Below are 19,473 nucleotides of genomic sequence, written 5' to 3'. Positions count from 1 at the left end.
CCCACTGCCTGACATGTGCCCCTCCCCAGCCCCCTGCACTGGCCTGGGATTCCTGCCTGGCAACACAAGAGGATCTCCTGGGAACAAAGAGCGTTTGAGAGCAACTCCAGCTGCACCATGTTCCCAAATTACCTCGACTCCCACAAGGAAGGAGAGGGATAAAAAGCACTACCCCTCTGTGTAAAACCAGATATTCAGTTGGGTCAATTTTAAAGACATTATCATTTGTGCAACCAATATCTGAAAGACAAGTTAACAGCTCTAATTTAAAGAGGATTTAGGGGAAAAAAACCAGCTGATTGCATGTCCCCATATCCTACCACAGGTAGGAACTATTCATTTTCCCCATAGTTAATAAACGGTATTTGAGAAGCCCCTGTCCTAGACCTACTACATCCTGTAGAACTCACCTACATCACATGTGCCAGCATATCCAACAATTGTTATTCCCAGGCTTTGCCCATTCTTTTTTACAAGTTCAACATCATAGGTATCAAAAAGGTTGATATTATCCTATAAATAAAGCATAAGACAGTAAAAAAAAAATTTTGTAATTTTGCAGTACTGTTACAATATTGCAGGTTAATTAAGATCTTCGGAAGTGAGCAGTGATTTTGATTTTCCTGTTTTAAGAGGGATTGTATTTGTAAGACAGACATAACCAAGATTTGCTGAAAATAAAGTGTCACCAAAGTCTTTGTTTGCTTTTTAAATTTTTTCCCAATACCTGATCCATATAGCTGTCAGAGGTATAATATAAACATTTTATTGAAAGGTTTTTATTACACTACTCAGGGGCCATTTCCCTTTGGATTCCACTTGGTAACAACAAACTTCCCAGTCAATCCCTCAAGACAACAAAAATCCTGAATGCCCTCAGAATTTCTTCTCTCCCTTTAAAATGTGAGTCCTGATGTTTGCTGTGATCCTGTTCAGGTTTGACCACCATCAAGCTGCAAGGAGAACCAGAAGCCTCCAGGTTGTCCATGGCAATGGGACGCAAAAGCCTCATTAGTTTGCATTCAGATAAAATCATTTTTAAGACCTATCAGAAAAGGGAGATAATTCCTTTGTAAACGCAATGTAAATTCATTTGTAAAGTCCCTACAAAGCTTTCCTCAGGATGTCTGTGCAATTCTCCTCTGACCAGTAAAAATCTAAACTGCAAGACAAGAGTTCAAACATGGAACAGTAAAGACATTCGTGAGACCAAAGAGAAAAACAATCAAGCACATAAATCTGGGATTGCAGCGGATAAGTTAAAATACATAGAGTTGTTTGTTTTCAGTAATCAGATTGTACAGCCCAATGAGATCAAAAAGAAGATGATGAGAGTAAGGTCTGTTAAAGTGATGAAATCAAGAGGGGATACTGTCACTGCCAACAGCAAAAAACGGACTGGGAAACTAGAAAACATTTCTTAAGGGAGTGAAAAAGATAAGTTTAATCAAATGCTTGCCAAGTATCAGCTTTGGACAGACCCATATTAAAAGCAGGGTGGAGTTATAGCCATACTGCACTTTTCAATGAAAGAGAAATCAATGGACAGCTATCTCGTCATCACACACACCTCCCTCCACTAGCACAGTCATTAAACTCATTAAATGCCTCCCAACTCCCTTGCTCCTTAAGAGGCTGATGGAGATGAAGATAAGTTTTGACGCTGTCACTTATCTATAGAGTAAACAAACCTATAGAAACACCTGAAATGGAGCTATGGCCTTGAGAGTCCTGCTGTTTTGACAATCAAAAGCTCCTCAGAGTCAATGCTTTAATGCAAAACATCAGAAGGGAGCTTGGAAAAATCAAAGTGCAAAGTCCTAAGCAGAGTCAGCACAAGTAGGCTGCTAACATTGCTGCCAGTATCTTGGAGAGTACAGATGAGAAGTCTGTTTTCTTGTGCCCATGCACAGATGTAGGTAGCTTCAGTTATTCTCTACTACAATAGAGAAATAAGAAATTTAAAGAAAATCAAATATTAATATAAAACTGAAAATAACCAACGATCTATTAAAAATGCCTTTCTGCTAGTTTGCAAAAAAAAGGAAAAAATTTTCTATTCCAAAGCTCACAGCTAGTGAAAGTACTCAGAAATCAGAGAGAAATTGGATTATAGAGAAAATTTCAGACAAAGTGGAAAGGTGAAGCATTGAAATCAACATTAAATTAATAAATACACTCAGTTTAGCCACTAATCTTGTCTTCAGCAAATCTCTCCTAGCACCAGGAAAAGGAGTTTCTTCAAATCTACATATGAAGGCACTATTTAGTTCAGAAAAAAAGAGATGACATCCAGAAAGAAGTAGATAAAATTGCAAAACTATTTTTTCCCCTCCAAACTACATAGGAGGCATAAGGAGGACACTGAAAATACATCCAGAAGAAATAATATTGTAGAAAGGCTGCAGCATCTACAGTGCTTGGGGTTGATTAGGGACAACACGAAGAGAGAAAAATAGGACTTCGTAGAGGAAACAAAACTAGGATCATGTTATTTTTTCCCTAATATGGGCCTTGGAAAATATGATCCAGTCAGAAAAGAAGTGCCTCGTAACAATGCTGATTCTCTTGGAAAGCTTTTTGTCAGAGTATTGGACAAACTCACCTTTAAGACTCCAACCTTACTTACATAAATCCCCTCCTCCCATCTCTCTCCCACTCACATTTTGTACTACACCGACCCCTCTTGGGAGAAGAGGAGCTTGAGAAGGACCCAAAATATTCAACTGGCAGCTTCAGTTTTCCAGAAATGCAAGACACAAAGCTACTGGCAGCCCAGCAAGCAAGAAGGTGCATTTATAATAATATGACTTCTACTCTGACCTTTAAAAACGGCGCTTAAAAAAAAATACCTCTCTTCACTCACATTCAAGAAACTAAACAAGAAAGAAAAGGCTACTCAGATTCTACACCTAAATCTAAGCAGCACAGTAGCAGCAGATGGTACACAAGCACAGCTTTGTTTATGTTTCGAGACCTACTGTACACTTAGTGTAGCATTTGTTGATTTTAATTACTCAAAACTGAAAAGAATAACTTCAAAAACAAGAGACTTTGATATGACCATGATAAGATTTGCTAAAACAAGTTTCAAAATTTTTAGATATATTTCCTATCACAGACAGTAGTGTAGACTATGAAAACATTACACTTATGTTTCATAAAAAGATGATTGTGCTGAATAATCTGGTGTGGCCGTGGCGCTCTGGATTTCAGAGCAGGCAAATTCAGAGTCCAGTTTTAAATCCACTTACAAATGATTGATTAGCAAAAATTTAATGAGCTAAGAAGGAGAACTAAAAGTACCACTTATCGATAATGTTTATGGTCTTGGTAATTAAATTATCCACTCTGAAATAAATTCTGTAAAGCTGGTCATTCCAATCCCAAGATTACAGGTATTAATAACATACAGGAAAAAGGGAAAAATTATAGAAGGCAGGGTTACAATAATGACCACTTAAATACAAGCACACGATATCTGGAAACGCAAGAGAGAAGTAGTACTTTAGGTCTCAAGAACACTCTGTTCTCTCTTTCTTTTCTGATCACAAGCCACAAACATACTTAAAAATGTCATAAGGAAGCAGCAGGTACTTACATTTTCATTTTGAAGGGAAGGTAATGTGCTGACTGGCCAGCTCACAGGAGCTGGTGGAGCCTCCATGACTTCACACTTGAGGTCCCTTGCAACAATCATCCTAACAGAATTCCCACAGTTTCTCAGCACTTGGGCAACTTGCTCACTTGTCATTCCTCGCACATTGGTCCTTCCAATCTGTAAGATGTGATCTCCTGTTCGGAGCCTCCCATCCTTCAAATACAAATAAAATTGAAAAAATGTTTCCAGGCTATATATAAAATATCTGTTCCATTACAAAACTGAAACTTTATGGCATCTTCATGGCCATGAGAACCAATGTGAGAAAACACCAGCAAACTGACCACCATGGCAACATACTAAATAATTCAAGGACTCGTTTGCACAATCATGAGCTGTTTTTTCCACTGTTTTGCTCATTTAGGAGAAGACAGAGAGCAACAATGTTTTATAATCTCACAAATTGTCATGTATTGCTATTTCATAGAACAATCCTCACAGGACAGGGGCTAGAATGAAAGCACAGCATTTTGATTTAGGACTTTTTCCTAATACTTCTATATTAGCCTGGCAATTCTTTTCTCATATGAATAACTCCTACCTGAGTGAGTAAATCCAGTGAAGCTAACAAGACTACATATAAACCATTTTTACCTGATAATTATGAGTCATGACCTATATCATAATTTCTATTATAAGCAAGCATTCCTAGGACCAAATCCTCAGCTAGTATTGATCAGCACAGCTCCACCAGCTTCAGTGCATTGATTTATACAGCAATCACAGAGTTATTCCCAGAACCAACTCAAACTCATTTACAAAGTCATCCAATTTTAACATGTATATGCATCATTATTTCACATGTTCTTAACAATGTCCTCATTCAGCTGAGAATGATGTGGTGAGTTCTTAACTTACATGCTTCATTGGTAGCCAAAACACTTCATTCCTTACAGCAAAACAGGTGTTAGACAATAATTAAGAAATACTCCTTTATACAGAACAGGTTCAGGGGGATACAGTCAAGCAAAAGCCAACATTGTCCAGCAAAGTTCTTCAAATTTCTAGTTTTTATTTCCATCCTATACTAGAGGAAGTACCCTAGCCTCTCTCTTTGTCTGTATGGGTTCCAGTCTTCAGCTATTGTAACTCACTATGATCAAATTCACTTAAAAAATCCAAATCTGTTTTGTTATTGCAAGTGTTCTTCTCTTAAATGCAGCAACACTTGGCACCGACTCTTTAAACATGAGCAATCAAAGGTTGAAAACTGTACCCGTGCAACTTCAAAAAGTATCAGGAGCTCCAAAAGCCTTTGCATCAAACCTAAGCGTCTCCCTGCATCGGTCAGATTGCAAGGCAGGGATCAAAACCCCTGGAAATGAAATCCACTACAACCAGGACATTTTCAGTCTCTAAACTGAATCTTGTAATGCAATGACTTCAATAGAACAGATCCTCTTGCCTAACAATTCATTTGGAGAGTCTGTCCCTATAGATGCTGTCAAATTCTACAGTGTATTTGTCCTCCCCCACACTGACCAAAAACTGAAAATATAAAAAGTATTGAAAATATGAGACAACTTCTCAGAATTTCTGCATGTTCAACAATGTTACAAAAGCCAAAGCATGTCTGAGAAACAACTTAATTTATATCAGGTGCTGACTTTCTCCTCAATCATACCTTCAACATATTTATTTATGAAGTATATGTTGGCATTCAGACTTTGATGCTATCAGCTTCCTTTTGTTTAAATATATTAGTTTATTTTAAGACTGTCAAAACCAGTTAATTATACTTTACAATCAAACAAGAAGTGACATAATATAACAAATTACCCGATCTGCTAATCCCCCAGGAACAATCGTTCTTACAACTACTCCACTTGACTTTCCTCCTACAATTCCAAAGCCTAATCCCGAACCATCGTTAATCAGCTCAACGTCTTCAATGTGGTCCCAATCAATCTGCAATTAATAAAAACAGGAGATTTTAATTTGAGTCGATCATTAATGTTTCTCACTTTCACGTGAATGACGAGAATTAATCAGAGCAATTTTCTCTCTCTACCCCACATATTGGAGATCTGTGGGATTTTGTTCACTCAGCTCCATTTCCTTATAAATACGCAGTGGGATTTATCATCTGTTTTTAAACACACAGTTTGTCCTTCACTTTCAGGATAACAGGATACTAGGAAAAAGCTTGACTAGGAAAAAGCAATTTTGAGATTTTCCTGCCAAAATGAAAACTATCTTTTCAGTTTTTCATAAATCAAGAACACTATAAACAAGAGGGAAAAACAGGGGCAAGGAGCTTGCACTGGCCTAGTTTTCACTTAGCCTTGCCCAAATTCTTATTTCTGTTATTCCACTTACTCTAAACACCACCAGTACTGAATTAATAGCACAACACAATATTCTGCCATACTGAATTGGAAGCAAATTTTCCAAGCTACACTGTACCATGACCTTATGTTCTACAAGACAATCTGAAAATAACAAAGCTGTTAAGCAACTCAAACCCAGCCAATGTTTCTGTCAGATTAATATCTCATAGAAACCAAAATGGAGCAGAGTAGGCAGATTTAAGTCTTCTGTGAATAAAGGATTTATTAGCATACTGAAAATCTTTGCCAAAGCCAGTTAAATATCATAAAAGAAATTTAAGGACCCCCTGTAGAGATATATATTTGTATTTTATTTTGTTAGTCTGTTCAGTGCAGATCTTTCAATGAAAAAGCAGTTAAAGTTTAATTCTTTAAAATTTTCAGTGCAATAAACAATATTGATTATCCACTAAAGCCTTCAGATTTCACTACCTCTGTAATAATCATGAGGGAAATAATTACTGAGAATACGGAAAAGCACTGCTTTTACCCAGATTTCCATCAAAATCTACTAGCATAATAAATTAAGATTCCAATATTGCAATCCCTGAATTTAGATGTGCAGTTTGACCAAATTCAGTGGAATTTGGTCCACATGGGACATATCAGTAGAACACAGATGGAAGTTCAGCCCTAATTTATTACCTGTCCCAGTGACAAGCTCTCCTTTGTCAGGAAAACAAAATGAGTTCACAATTAATGAAATTTGCAGATAAACCCCTGATAAATAAACAGTGACTGAGAGGTTCTTTACAGGTAATTTCTGTTTGTTTTTTAAAACAAAGACAAGGCTTTTTCGTTTGAGCAGTGTAAGTTTAAATTGGTTGGGATATTTCAAACAGTGTTCATGACAGGTTACTTTTACTCTCTTTTAAGACGTAATCAGAGCACCTTTAATTGCTGAGCTCAAGTAGGTTTCAGCTGAGTATACTCATAAAATGTTTTACCCAGCCTATGCTGAACAGACCCTGCTGCTAAGAATATGTTGATCTATTAAAGCTTCTGCTATCCCATAAAAACCCAGGATCTATTTTATAACAGCTCCATGCAGCTTTGCAATGGAAGCCTCACACTTACTGCACGGTGAGTCTAAATGAAATGTCATCACATATAAAATCTGATTAAAGCAAAAAATCCCTGCATGTAAAACTTGCTAACACAAACACTTAAGAGACATGAACAAAATATCCAGCACAGTTCAAAATCTGATTTTGACAGTATTACAACAACTCACAGTCTCAGGTGGATTTACATCACTTAATAAGACAGCTGAAGTTCTGCTGTTCCCTTGAACTGGCTCCCTGGCCACGACCAGATGCAGGGATCCTGTGGATTGCTGGAGGAGGGCAATGGCGTGCTGATGGGAAATGTTCTGATCCAATGGGGTGCAATTAATGGCCAGTATGTGGTCATTTTCCTTCAGTCTTTGATCCCTTAACAAAACATTGAAAGCAATTTTTTAATGCACCAGAGTGACTTCACATCGGGCTCATGTAATTTAAATACGAACATGCAAAATACATAGTTGTGCAAGGTTAAACGTTTATATATTTTAAAAATCTGGTTATTAGGATGTCTTCACCAAATTCCAAACTACATCCAATTCACACTGTAAACTGCAATGCCCAGACACATTGTGTTCCAGCTTTATCATGGTACAAAAATCTCTTCAATTTTTTATTTTGTTCTACTCAAAATTAATTGAAATTCCCTCATCCTTTCTTGTTAATATTGAACTACAAAGCAGAAAAAAATTATTTTTGTAGTTAAACAATAAACTAGGAACTATTCTTCATTGTGTTTAGCAGTACATGCTACTATCTCTAAGTATCCACAACTCAGGCTTTGATATTGTTTTGTATCATTATTTAATCTAAAGATCAATGAGCTGCATACTTATATTTTACTTAAAATTTATAGTATCAAGCTTCACACATGAAACTTTCTTTGAGCAATACACAGTTCAGTTGCTACCTTGACATAATGTAAATTTCACAGTTAATTCATCCCAGTGATGAATTTAGATTTGTGACAAGAGAGAAACCATCACTCATCTCCTTTATTAAATATTCATTCTGAGCACGAGACCAAACTGTTACATAGACAGACACTGCCTTCAAAGCTCTGTAGGAATCAAAAAAAAATCTCCAGGAGATCTTGTCTCAGAAGCAAAATGGGAAGCATGCTGGGGAAATTTATAAACTCTCAAACAATGTAACTGCACATCTTAACTAAGGCATTTTAAACTTCCTTTTTATCACGCCATGTTTAAAATGTTTCCCAGAAATCACTTTCTTCGAGCACTAACCATATTTTAGATTCTCTCATCAAAGAAAGTGAGCAGCAGGTCATCAAATCCTAAAGTGAGATATTCACCCTCCTTTTGACATCCGGATCAGTCCATCTGTCTCCACTTTGAAAGAGCCTTAATATGCTTTTCTTTAAGTGTTCTCTGGTGTGTTCTCTGTGGGCCCATCGCCATTATCATTCCAACCTCTCCCCACTCTTTTTGTCATCCTGTGTTGGCACTTCCTGACATGTGTTATTTAAAAAGTGACACCAATGACTTGAAATCTAGACACATTTTCTTGAAACATAATTCCGAGCACTGCATTTGTCTCATGCCAACTCTTGTGGTTTTACAATCACATTTTATTTTTAAAGGATTGCTCTGCCTTTTGTTGTTGGGTGAAAACCCACAGACAATACAGGAAGAAACTGCCTGAAGCCTTGATTCTATGATGACATCTGTGCAGGGATCTGTCGGGAGAAGTGGATCTAAATTTACACAGGAAACAAACAGTAAAACCAACTATAAATAGGGCATTGTCAGCGGCACATAAATAAAGGAACAAGGGGGGGTAAAATCTTTCAGGGACACAATGCATAAAAATTAAAAAGGAATCTAATTTTTATTTTCCTTGTATTCTTTTCTGAGTTTTCTTTTGGTTTTTTTAATCAGTTCTCAAGATTCTCTAAAGTGAGTCATGACTTCTGGAAATTCCATTTATGAATTGCTCAGATATTTAAAACTCATCTGAAAATATGATCCTCAAAACATGAGTCCCTTCAGTTGAAAAGCCAGAATTCAAGATACCACCACCAAAATACCCCACCAGATAACCCAGATAAACATGTTATTCTGATGGAGTTTTCAATGTGAATGTTGTAACTTTTCCCTCCATGGGAAGTACAATTTTCCAACACAATTATAAAGATCTCACCTGTCAGCTATGCTTCCTGGCTGGACTTCCTTGACAAAGATACCAACTTCTCCCACGCTGGGATTTTTAAGAGCAACCACACTAAATCCAAGACCTCCAACAGAAGGTTTATCAATCTTTATTGATTCTATTTGTCTTCCCTAATAAAACAGAAAATAAAATTATTTACTAATTTTTAATGCAATAGAATGAGCTAGTTTAAAACTTACAAACACTGGAAGAATTATTCTCCTCCTAAGACTAAAGAAAGGCAAAATACTGAATATGTTATTTCTATAAAAGCTCCTCCATTTATTATTTTTAATATAGCGACGTATTGGATATGCAAGCACTCTGAGGTTCTGAAACCTCAGGGAATTTAAGAGCTGCTTTCACACTTCATTCACATTATGAGATGAATTCCAAACTGGATGAGAACTATGAAAGAAGTGCTGTCTAGAGCAATATATTTGGGATTTCTGGAAATGCTGCATAGCTGAACTAAATTACTTGTCTTTTGGCTCCCCTTGCTTTAAATGCTGATTTTTAGGTGTGCATTCAAAAGACTGTATTTTTTAAATAGAGAAATTAATTTCCTTCCCCTCCCTGCAACTTCACACTTAATGTTAAAAAAGTTTGCTTTTGCAACTGCCTGTTTTTCAGTTTTAATACAAGATTTCTGGGGCTGTTTACTGGGAAATATTATTCAGAGAATGCACTACTATCACAGCTGCTTTATCCAAAATAACATGCAGTCTTTACTGCTAAATCTTTTATCTGATGAGTTAATGACATACTAATGAGAAGAGTTATGCTCAAAATATTACAGCTACATTAAGGTAGTCAATTAGCAACAGTTACTTAATACAGAAAGGCATGACTAACCAATTAAATTAATGGTTCAGAGTAACACAGAACAATACATTTGTGGTATAAATGCCAATCCCACGTGTGTGGATGTCTGCACCTGTACAAATTCTTATAGATTTTGTACAGTTTTAAATCACAAGTTTTCACAATCCACATGGCAAAGTTAAGCCAAACTAAATGAAGAGTTAAATAAAATATTACATGCTACTTCTTTTAATCCTTCACACTACTAGTGTATTAACAAAGCTGGCACATTTCCAATTCAAAATATACTTGATAAAACAAGTGTCTCCATCAAAACGAGTTTCTGCTGAAAATGTCCATTTTCAACTAAGTGTCATCAAATACCAAAAGCATTTTCTGGCAACTGAAACTTCTTTACTGTGTTGGGCCATGAGGCAGGAAGCAAGAAAAAAAAAAAATTGGCAAAGAAAGAAAAAAACAAAACAAGCCACCAAACCACTTCTTTCTACTGCTGACTTTATCTTCCACAGGGTAAAGTTTTCCTCAGCACACTTCTACTCTGAACTGGTTAGGAGGCACCACGCTCCCAGAAACACAACAAAAAAGCATTGTGAAAATGTACTCCTAAAGCAAAATAAGTCTGGAGAGCCTTACCTTTGCCATTTGTTGGATGATCATGTTAAATTCATTAACTCCCAGGTTTGGAGTGAAGGGAGGTGTTTTGGGTCCAGGTGAACTGCAAGGTGTCCCAGCAGTGACTGATTTGTCAGCAAACACGAGCAGCCCTCTCTTAGTAAAATCAAAATCTACTGAGCGGTCAGGAGGCATGTAATTGAGCTGTTAAAAATGAACAAAGATGTGGGAAAACATATAAAAAACAAAAGAAGGGATTTCCACATATACCATGCTGTGTGCAGACTGCCAAAGAAACAAGTGTACGCATGTTCATATATGCCTATTCACACAAATATACGCACCTGTATAAATTAGGCAGCGTTAAAATTTAAGCTACAACCAAGCTACTATATAAAATTTAAACTGTTTTTCAGAAGGAAAGTTCTCTGAGTGTTCCAGCTGTGTTTCTACTCCACTTTTCTCTTCGTTTCTTTCATGCGTCTTCCCCGCCTATGCCTGTTATCCTCTTTTCACTCTGATATTTCAGAAACGACACATGCAAAAGCAGCAAACGTTAAAGAGGCACTCAAGCACTGTTGCAATTGTCAGGCAAATCAGTATAAAATTTTGGCACAAAAATCCAAATACCCCGAGAGTCACTCAGGAGCCCAAGGCCTGGTCTGTATTATCCCTTCCCCAGAGAGAGCCTGGGTACAAACTAGCTACCACTGAACGTGCTATCACTGCTAGAACTTGCAGTTCTAGTCCTGACTGATAATGAAGAAATGCAGAAATATTCCAAGTGTGATATAATAAACTGGAAAATCCCATCCTGAATGAAACTGCCCATCCATAAATAGAATTTCAAGAAAACCTACATTTTCTAGATACGCGAATTCCTAACATTCTGGATGTAACATCCACTATGTCACAGTCACATCTTAAATATACTTGTATTTTTATACATTTTTTTAATAGTATGCAGACACGCATTCAAGCTCTGGAAGGAAGGAAGAGATGCAGAACGTATGGGAATATGGCAAGAACGGATAATGAATGTCACAGCCATCACCAAGCCACCCAGGGAGGAATATGTGAAACACATTTGGCAATGACAGCAAGGTGGCCTTGTCCCCCTAACACCACCCCGCTACATCTGCAGCTGGGCAGGTGCAGCCAAGACAGGGATTGCTGCTGCTCAGGCCCTGACTTTGAGCTTTTGCTGCTGATTTTAAGTTAACTGCAGGGTGAGATCTGTTCATGCAGAGGTGTCATGGATGCCCATGTCCACAAAACCTAAATGTCAGCTGGCATTATAAACCAAACTACATAAGTTCTGACTGCTGTTGAAGCCAAGTAATTTTAAAACTAGCTTGGGTAGTTCTGCATCGGAGCTTGGCAAATCTTTAGGAGGAGTTTTCTAGACTTTCTTTCCCAAAGCAGGTTAACCATTCTCGTACAAATTAACAGGAACTGAAGCAATGATGTCTTTTAAAGAGGAAAGATGCTGCCAGTGAGCTGATAAACGTATTTAGCTTCTCTGGAAAACAAAGGATCCCAGTCCAACACTGTCCAGAACTCAAAGTACTGGAGCTGATGTCTTTCACAGATGCTTTTTTCTGATCGATGTGGTTCCCAACACCTGCCTCTCCTGCATTCCTTTCAAAGCACATTGCCCTTTGACCTGCTTGTTGCAAAACCACTTCTCATTTCAGCAGCGACTGTTGATATCAGCTTCACAAAAGAAAAAAAGCCCAACATTCACTCACACCATGATACAGCTTATTAACAAGAGCGCCCTCGTTAACACACGCCTACACATCATGATTTAAGTTCCATGCTGCCCATAGTTATCATCGCACCAACAACTGTAATTTTACACTCACTTGTTCCTTCAGTTGCTTGATGGATTGCTGGAGAGTCAGTATCTGGTTAAACAAGGGGCTCCTGAGGGTGTTCCTTAAAACAGCCAGGTTTTCCTGGTGTTGGGAATCCCTTTTCTCATGCAGTTTTGCTTGCAGACGATCCAGAATCTGCAGCACCTGCTGCTTATCTGCACCACAAAGGAGTCCAGGTTAGAAATGGAGCTTCCTTACTCACTGCCCCACAAAAGCAATCACTTTCAGAGCACATACCTGCCGCAGGGTTTTCAGGCATGTTGAGGGGGATTTTTGGAATAACCTCAGAATAACCTAGATGAGATTTAAAAAAAAAAAAATCAAATTAATAAATGATATATCCAAACAGAATAGTAACACGCGATAAATGCAATAATAAAATACTAAGCTAACTACAACGAATTTAATTGACAAAAAATACCACCCCCAGTTGTTTACCCCAACTATTCAACAAAGCTCTCAACATATCTAACTGCACTGTAGCCTAAGCACACCTAAAAATTTTTCCTTGCTCTGTGTACTTTTCCTTTCACACACAGAAAGGAATACAAACAACTTTCAAATATGAGTAAAAATGCAGTTATAAAAACAGACTGAAAAGGAAAGAAAACTGAGACATAGTTATGTTTAACCAAATTATTTTGAATACTGACACAGAGCTAAAATCTAGCTATTATTTGGAAGATACTTTTACACTGATTAATTATTTGTAGACAGTACATTCTTCTCATGATAGCTCAGCCCTGTTGAATGGCAATGTAGGTGAAACGTTGTGTTTCTTTACAAAACAATGAAATTTCCTCCACTCATGAGACGGCACAGAATTAAGGCCCCGAATTGGGCAAATTAATCCCTATTCTAACACGTTCCTAAGGAAGGTCAATTCTAATCACAGCCTCAGTGGTGGAAACAGGTGAAAGAAGCCTGTTCTCTCCTCCTGCAGGAGATTGCCTTTCTCTTTTCTATGTACATGACAAGCTTTCAAGTAGCAAAATATCCTTTATCAACCTTTTAAGGGGCAGAATATCCTTTATAAAGCTTCTCCACAGTGCCAAGTAGAACAGGTCTCCAACTGGGGCTGAGGCCTAGATGGCAGTATAAAAACAACAGACTTGCAATTAGCAGCGATGATAAATTTGTACCCTTGCTTGCATGTTATTAAGTTGATGTGGAGACTGTCATTCTGAAATCTATCAAGGCAGCTCTACCAAAACACACATGAGGAACAAGATTTCTTCACTTAGTACAAGCTCCTCTGAAAGAAGTCAGCCATTTAACAGCACAATTTACATAATTTTAATTATATCCAGTCTATAACCATGTAATTTCAGAATTATATGTTTGGAATTATTTTGGTACAAAAATAGCTGTATCTATATATCTATATAAAAAAAGCTCTTTATATTGCTTTTTTAATCTTGCAATTCAAGAGCAGAAAGGGTCATATGGTAAATGTGACACCAGGGTAAGCACATCCCAAGGGCTCTCTCCCAGCAGGACCTCTGATCCTTTCAGCTCTGCCGCTGACACTGTCTGTGCTCACATGGAAAACATCTGGAGTTCTGGGAGGACACTGTTAAATTTAACGAAATATTAATTATGCAGGTGAGTAGCGTCTCTTCTGCAGAGTCGTATTAAGTTGATTTACCTAATGAAAAAAATAAGAGGATACAGGTTTGTCACAAACCACAATTTTAGATTTATGCACCCTTTGCTGTGCATATCTAAGCACCTTTGGCTCCTGAAGGAATTCCTGCAGAACTCGGTGGGTTTGTGTTGTTTCGACCCAGGGCCAGGCAAAATTAGTTGCTTTGCAAGACTATTAACAGATTTAGGAGGTCATTTTAAATCAAACTCATAGCAAGAGTTGAAGCAGCAAAGCCATACAACCCCTGAAAGATTTTCAGGAATGCATCTGAACTTTTGGAAGTGCTGCAGCTTTATTTTCTTTTCCATTCAAAATAAAACACTTCTAAGAGCACAGCAGCCTTTGATTCTGTGCTGAGATCTGCTTTTGAAGAACAGACAAAAATGCCATTTCCTTACACACTCCTGAGTCTTCATCTAAACCAAAAAGACAAAACTTAACCTCCTCAACTAAAAATACTGTATGAACCTTAACAAAGCAGGACAAAGAATATGGAAATTTGTTCTTTCTTCCGAGTTTTACTTTCCCCCATTCGCTTCCCTCCTCTTTCTACCTCACACCAGCAGATAAAAGAGGAAAAAAAACAACTCTAAAGCAAGTAAACCAAAATCAGAAACGGATGGAAAATAACTCCTATGAGGAAAAGTGGCCTGGAATACCTTTAAACCAGCAGTGGGGTGAAGAAAAGACTAAATGCAGGAAAGAAATCCAGCATGGCAGGAAACAACAACGACTTGACAGCACCATGCCCATCTAAGAGCCAAAGCCAAGAGGCTGGTCCAGCTCCCCAGCCCTCTTTCATGCATTTATTCTTCCCTTTCCATCTCCATTCATCTGATCCCATAGTGAGCTGGAACAGGGAGCTAAACATGCAGAAAAAATCCTTCACGTTTTGGTAGGGTGAGTTTTCTGCCCAGTTAGCTCTGAGCTGCCAGCACTGGCAGAGGGGGACGAGAAGGGGCAGGGATGTGCCCATACCTTGCAGCAGAAGCAAACTGCACCATGAGAAACACCCGTCCCACACCAAAATAGCCTCAGTGCCACCCTGACCGTCCCCAAGATTAATCTTTTTCCCACTACAGAGGGTGTAACAACAGCAGTTATGATGATGGGGTCAGACCCAAAGAAATTGAAGATTTAAATTTAAGGAGAAGAATGCAGGTGAGAGATCTAGGCTCCATTGAGGCTGAAGTTCCCTGGAGAAGGAGGTGCAAAATGGGAGGGGGGGGGGAAAGATTAAAGAAAGTTTCAGCTTGAGCTGCTCCAAAGTGTCACTAAGAGCTACTCGTGCTGGTGGATGCCCAAGTGGACCTCGTGTTACAGTTCAGGTTTACACAGCACTTTGGGATTCCTCGTGATCAAAACTGGCCTTCAGCCAGCTTGCAATGCTTTTTAATGATTTTTTTTTTCTGCAATACATTAAAACCACCCGCCTTTCTTTCATAAAAAGAGAGTGGGGAAAAAAAAATAAACAGCTCCTTCTGATGTGAAGGGATCCCTGAAAACATAAATTAATTTAGAGTTTTCAAGTAATGGATAGTTGAGGACAGGTCTCTAAGACTGGCTTTTGGGCACCACAGAAACTCACAAATCCATGTATTATTGTTCTCTTTATGTTCAGGAGCACAAACGTTATCATTACACATTTTCCAAACACACCCTAGGTCAGAACACAGTGTCAACATACAGTTGCTAAATTAGAAAGTCCATTCCTAGGTGTTAAATTTGAAGAATGATCCAAAACACTCTAGTTTGTCTTGTTAAAATCAGTTCCTTCACCCCACATTCAACTTTCTCTGCTCCAGTCTGAGTTCTACAGACATTTATTTATCTTATGGGTAGACAAAAGTACAAACTTCAGTTCAACATTTATGTCACAGCTCCCAATACAGCCATAAAATCAGTGAGAAATTGATGAATTTAAGGAAGTTGAGTGTTTTCTAACCCCAGGACATGCCCCACACTCCAGCACAGCATGAACTTGGAGTTTCAATGTCTTCTGAGAGCTGAACTCAACCCATCTGAGGGAGCAGGAAAGCTTCATAAGGTTTTGTATGAAATCCCAAGACTTGGATCTTCTTCAAAAGCAGACTTAGGAAAAAGGAATTCCCCCGTGCTGATGCCAGCAGAGGTCATCAGAAGAGCCGAAAGGTTTAAATCTTCCATTGCCATCAGCCCCCTTCCAGACACTGCCACTTGCATGGAGACACGGAGCGCTCGAGCCTGGAGCATCCCAGAGTCAGAGGGAACACAACATCCCATGACAAACACCTGCCCTCCAAAAAGGGCTGCTGAAAGATGGGAATGAGTGTGCTGCTGGGGTCTGGAGGAGGACATGGTTTAACCAGAAGAGATTCTTCTGCCCGTTCCTCCCCACTCACCTACAACCACTTCTGTCCCACATCCTTCAACTTGGCCTCGAACAACCTGCATCCTTCCGGGAAAAGTCCTGCCTCATGGGATGGTCTCCTCCCCACTCAGCCTGGCTGAAACCTTTTTGGACATTAAAATCCAAAAGTGCTAACTAACTGCTGCTATTTTTCAAAGGTTTCTAACACAGCCAACCTGAGCAGTCTGCCACAGCAACAGCCAAGGGTTCATCCCAATCCAAAGTCACCTTTCTGCACTAATGCAGTTGGAATTTTTCCTGGCCCTGTTATCAGGAGTGACTAAGCTGCATATCATATGCCTCATCAGAGAGACCTCTGACTTGGAAAATTTCAGTCTCAGAGTTGATAAAAAAGTAAAAGCAAAAGCAAGGGAAAACAGGATTTGTTAGTGTGATGTTAATCCTAAATTGTCCTAACATAGCATCACCTGTAACTTCAGATATTCAAAACTATATTTACATGCCATCAAGCGAGTACACAGTGTGAAAAAAACACTATTCTAACCTACAGTTTGCTGTCCTACGTGTTATGCTCAGTTTTTCTCGTAATGTACAGAAAAATTCAGTCCAACCAAGCATAGCATGCTCACGGCTTTCTGATGAAACCACCAGAACCTGCTGCTCTGTGTAATGCTGAAGGATTTATAAAAAATGCTGTGGAGCAGCACCGACTGCTCCAGGCATTAGAAAGAAACAAATGAACACTTCTGTGAGTACCTGAACACAAGATACACCACACATCTCCAGGGTACAGTAGGTCAAAGGTAAATATTGTTAAAAATAAAAAATACTCCATGGGAAACTTGCGCAAGTCCTGTTTTACATATGATCAGTGACTACAGGACGAGGAAAGTGAAGAAAACCCAACACTCTGCACCTGTGATTACCAGTCCCCATGCAGATCAAGAGGAGTCTTACTCACTCTCCAGGCATGCTAACTTTTAACAAGCAGAACCTGAATTCCTGCGGACTTCAGCCCCTAGGGAAGTGCCGGTGTGGGTTCTCTGTCGCCTAATAGAAGGGTGAGCTCATGCCAAAGCTGCTCTCCATGAAGCAATAACATGGTCTCAAAACCTGTTCTCACAAAGCTCACGAAAACTTGGTTTTAGAGCTAAATATTGTGATGTTCTACTGATATTTGCCAATAAATCCTAAAGTTACTATGACGACAGTGTACATGATTAACAAATCACTTCATGGGTAAACAGGGCTGTTGGACCTGGAACCATGCTGAGCTTCTAAGCTTCAAAAATTTACAAGGAACACCTATTAATCATCCCTAAACAAAGCAAAAACATGCTCTGCTAAGAATCTGTGGATTGACTAGCACTGACAGGAAGTGTTGCAATGGGTGCATTACTTCTCTGCTCTTCCCATCACGATCCAGGCTTTCCAAGGAATGCAAACTGTTTGCACAACAACAGGATACCAAAATGTCTCCAGCACCTGGGAGAGCCTTCAGAATCCATAGGGAGCCACATAGTTCTATCACATCCCTAACACTAAGCCTTGGTGTTAAAATGATGCCAAAACCTCCAGTGCATCAAACCTAAAGAGTTTTGAGGTGGGGAGTCTCTGGGTGAGTGCAGGCTGGTACCCTGATCGCAGCTATCCTGGTCAAGGTGGTGTCCACAGCAAGATATCGATCAGGCACTGGAGAAGCGGGAGATGGTTGGAAACACTCAGAATCACGGAATGTTTCAGGCTGGAAGGGACCACAGTGGGTTCATCTGGTCCAACTTCCCTGCTCAATCAAGGTCATCCCAGAGCACACGGCACAGGATTGTGTTCAGACGGTTTTGGAATATCTACAGTGAGGGAGACTCCACACCCCCTCCGGGCAATCCCAGCGCTCCGTCACTGCACAGGAAAGAAGTTCTTCCTCATGTTCAGGTGGAACTTCCTGTGCATCAGTTTCAGCCCGTTGCCTCTTATCCTATTGCTGGGCATCCCCGAGCAGAGAGATCCATCCTCTTGGCAGGTTGGAATATTTATTACAGATAAATATCGATATTTTTAACCCCATTTAGATATTTATAAACAGAATTTCACCCGAGGATCTACACCACCGTGTCCGAAGGGGAATTAAGTCCTCTAGCAGAGCCTACTCTACGTGCCCCCTCCCATCCCATCCCACCCGCGGGGCTCCCGCGGTACCTGCGGGCGGGAGGCGGCGGCGCTGGCCGGGAGCGGCGAGATGCCGGGATGGCCGGGAGCGGCGGGATGCCGGGAGCGGCGGGATGGCCGCCGGCGCTCACCTGGGCGGAAGCGGGAAGCGAGGGGCGATCCCGCCTCACCTGCGGCGCAGGAAGCCGGGGCGGCGCGGCGGGAGAGCCGCCTCCCGAGGGACGGCCGGGAATCGGCCCCTCCCGGCCCCGCCGGGCCTGCGGGCGGTGCGGGGACAGCGCACGGGGAGGGGACGGGGCTGAGCCCACCAGCGAGACACGGGGTCTGGCCGCTGTGGGAAGTGCAGAGCTTAAACTTCGGAGCAGAAATTAACTTTTTAATCAGTTTTCAGCTGATCCTGAGCTCCCAGTATGTTTATAAGTCGTGGTTCTGTCACATAGTCCTTGCCTGTCACATGGCCACCGACCTCCCCAGCGAAGGCAAAACAAGTGTAAATATTGTAGAAAAGCTTGGTTTTCACTCCTTTGCTGTAAATCGGTGTCCAAACTTGATTCAGGAGCTGTTTCACGCTCCCCACAGAGGTGAGGTGAGCTGTGCCCAGTCTCAGCAGTCCAGCTCGTCACCACTTCACACAAAGGAACGTCAAAAAACGTAGGAAAACTACTTGGATGGAGTTAAGGGATTGAAAGACTTCGCGCACAGAGCACCGAGCCAGCGCTGCTCCCAACAGCACCCCAAAACACACCACGTCACTGCAGCTTCCAAAGA

The 19,473-nt window shown here is 40.0% G+C and overlaps 1 protein-coding gene across 5 annotated transcripts in view; it reads right to left on the bottom strand.

Annotated features, from left to right (window-relative positions):
- The window catches only part of PATJ (PATJ crumbs cell polarity complex component), a 145,256-nt gene extending 126,444 nt beyond the window's left edge, over positions 1–18,812 (bottom strand). For 2 of the 5 annotated variants that reach the window (XM_027748746.2, XM_027748747.2), the window contains exons 1-9: positions 18,736–18,812; positions 12,779–12,835; positions 12,530–12,696; positions 10,683–10,865; positions 9,216–9,355; positions 7,226–7,424; positions 5,441–5,569; positions 3,602–3,814; positions 411–513 (exon numbers count right to left, since the gene is read on the bottom strand). In XM_027748746.2, the coding sequence (XP_027604547.1) occupies positions 411–513; positions 3,602–3,814; positions 5,441–5,569; positions 7,226–7,424; positions 9,216–9,355; positions 10,683–10,865; positions 12,530–12,696; positions 12,779–12,800 (1,156 nt within the window). In that variant the 5' untranslated portion in view covers positions 12,801–12,835; positions 18,736–18,812. The remainder of the gene's footprint in view (positions 1–410; positions 514–3,601; positions 3,815–5,440; positions 5,570–7,225; positions 7,425–9,215; positions 9,356–10,682; positions 10,866–12,529; positions 12,697–12,778; positions 12,836–18,735) is intronic. The other 3 variants (XM_027748742.2, XM_027748744.2, XM_027748745.2) reach the window with 2 other exon arrangements.
- Positions 18,813–19,473: the final 661 nt, after the last annotated feature.

Source organism: Pipra filicauda, unplaced genomic scaffold (genome assembly GCF_003945595.2).
Source record: "Pipra filicauda isolate LSUMZ 115617 unplaced genomic scaffold, ASM394559v2 scaffold19_size4547281_pilon, whole genome shotgun sequence".
Taxonomy (NCBI): Eukaryota; Metazoa; Chordata; class Aves; order Passeriformes; family Pipridae; genus Pipra; species Pipra filicauda.
The sequence above is the reverse complement of the archived record's forward strand: the minus strand, read 5'-3'. Positions and strand labels throughout refer to the sequence as shown.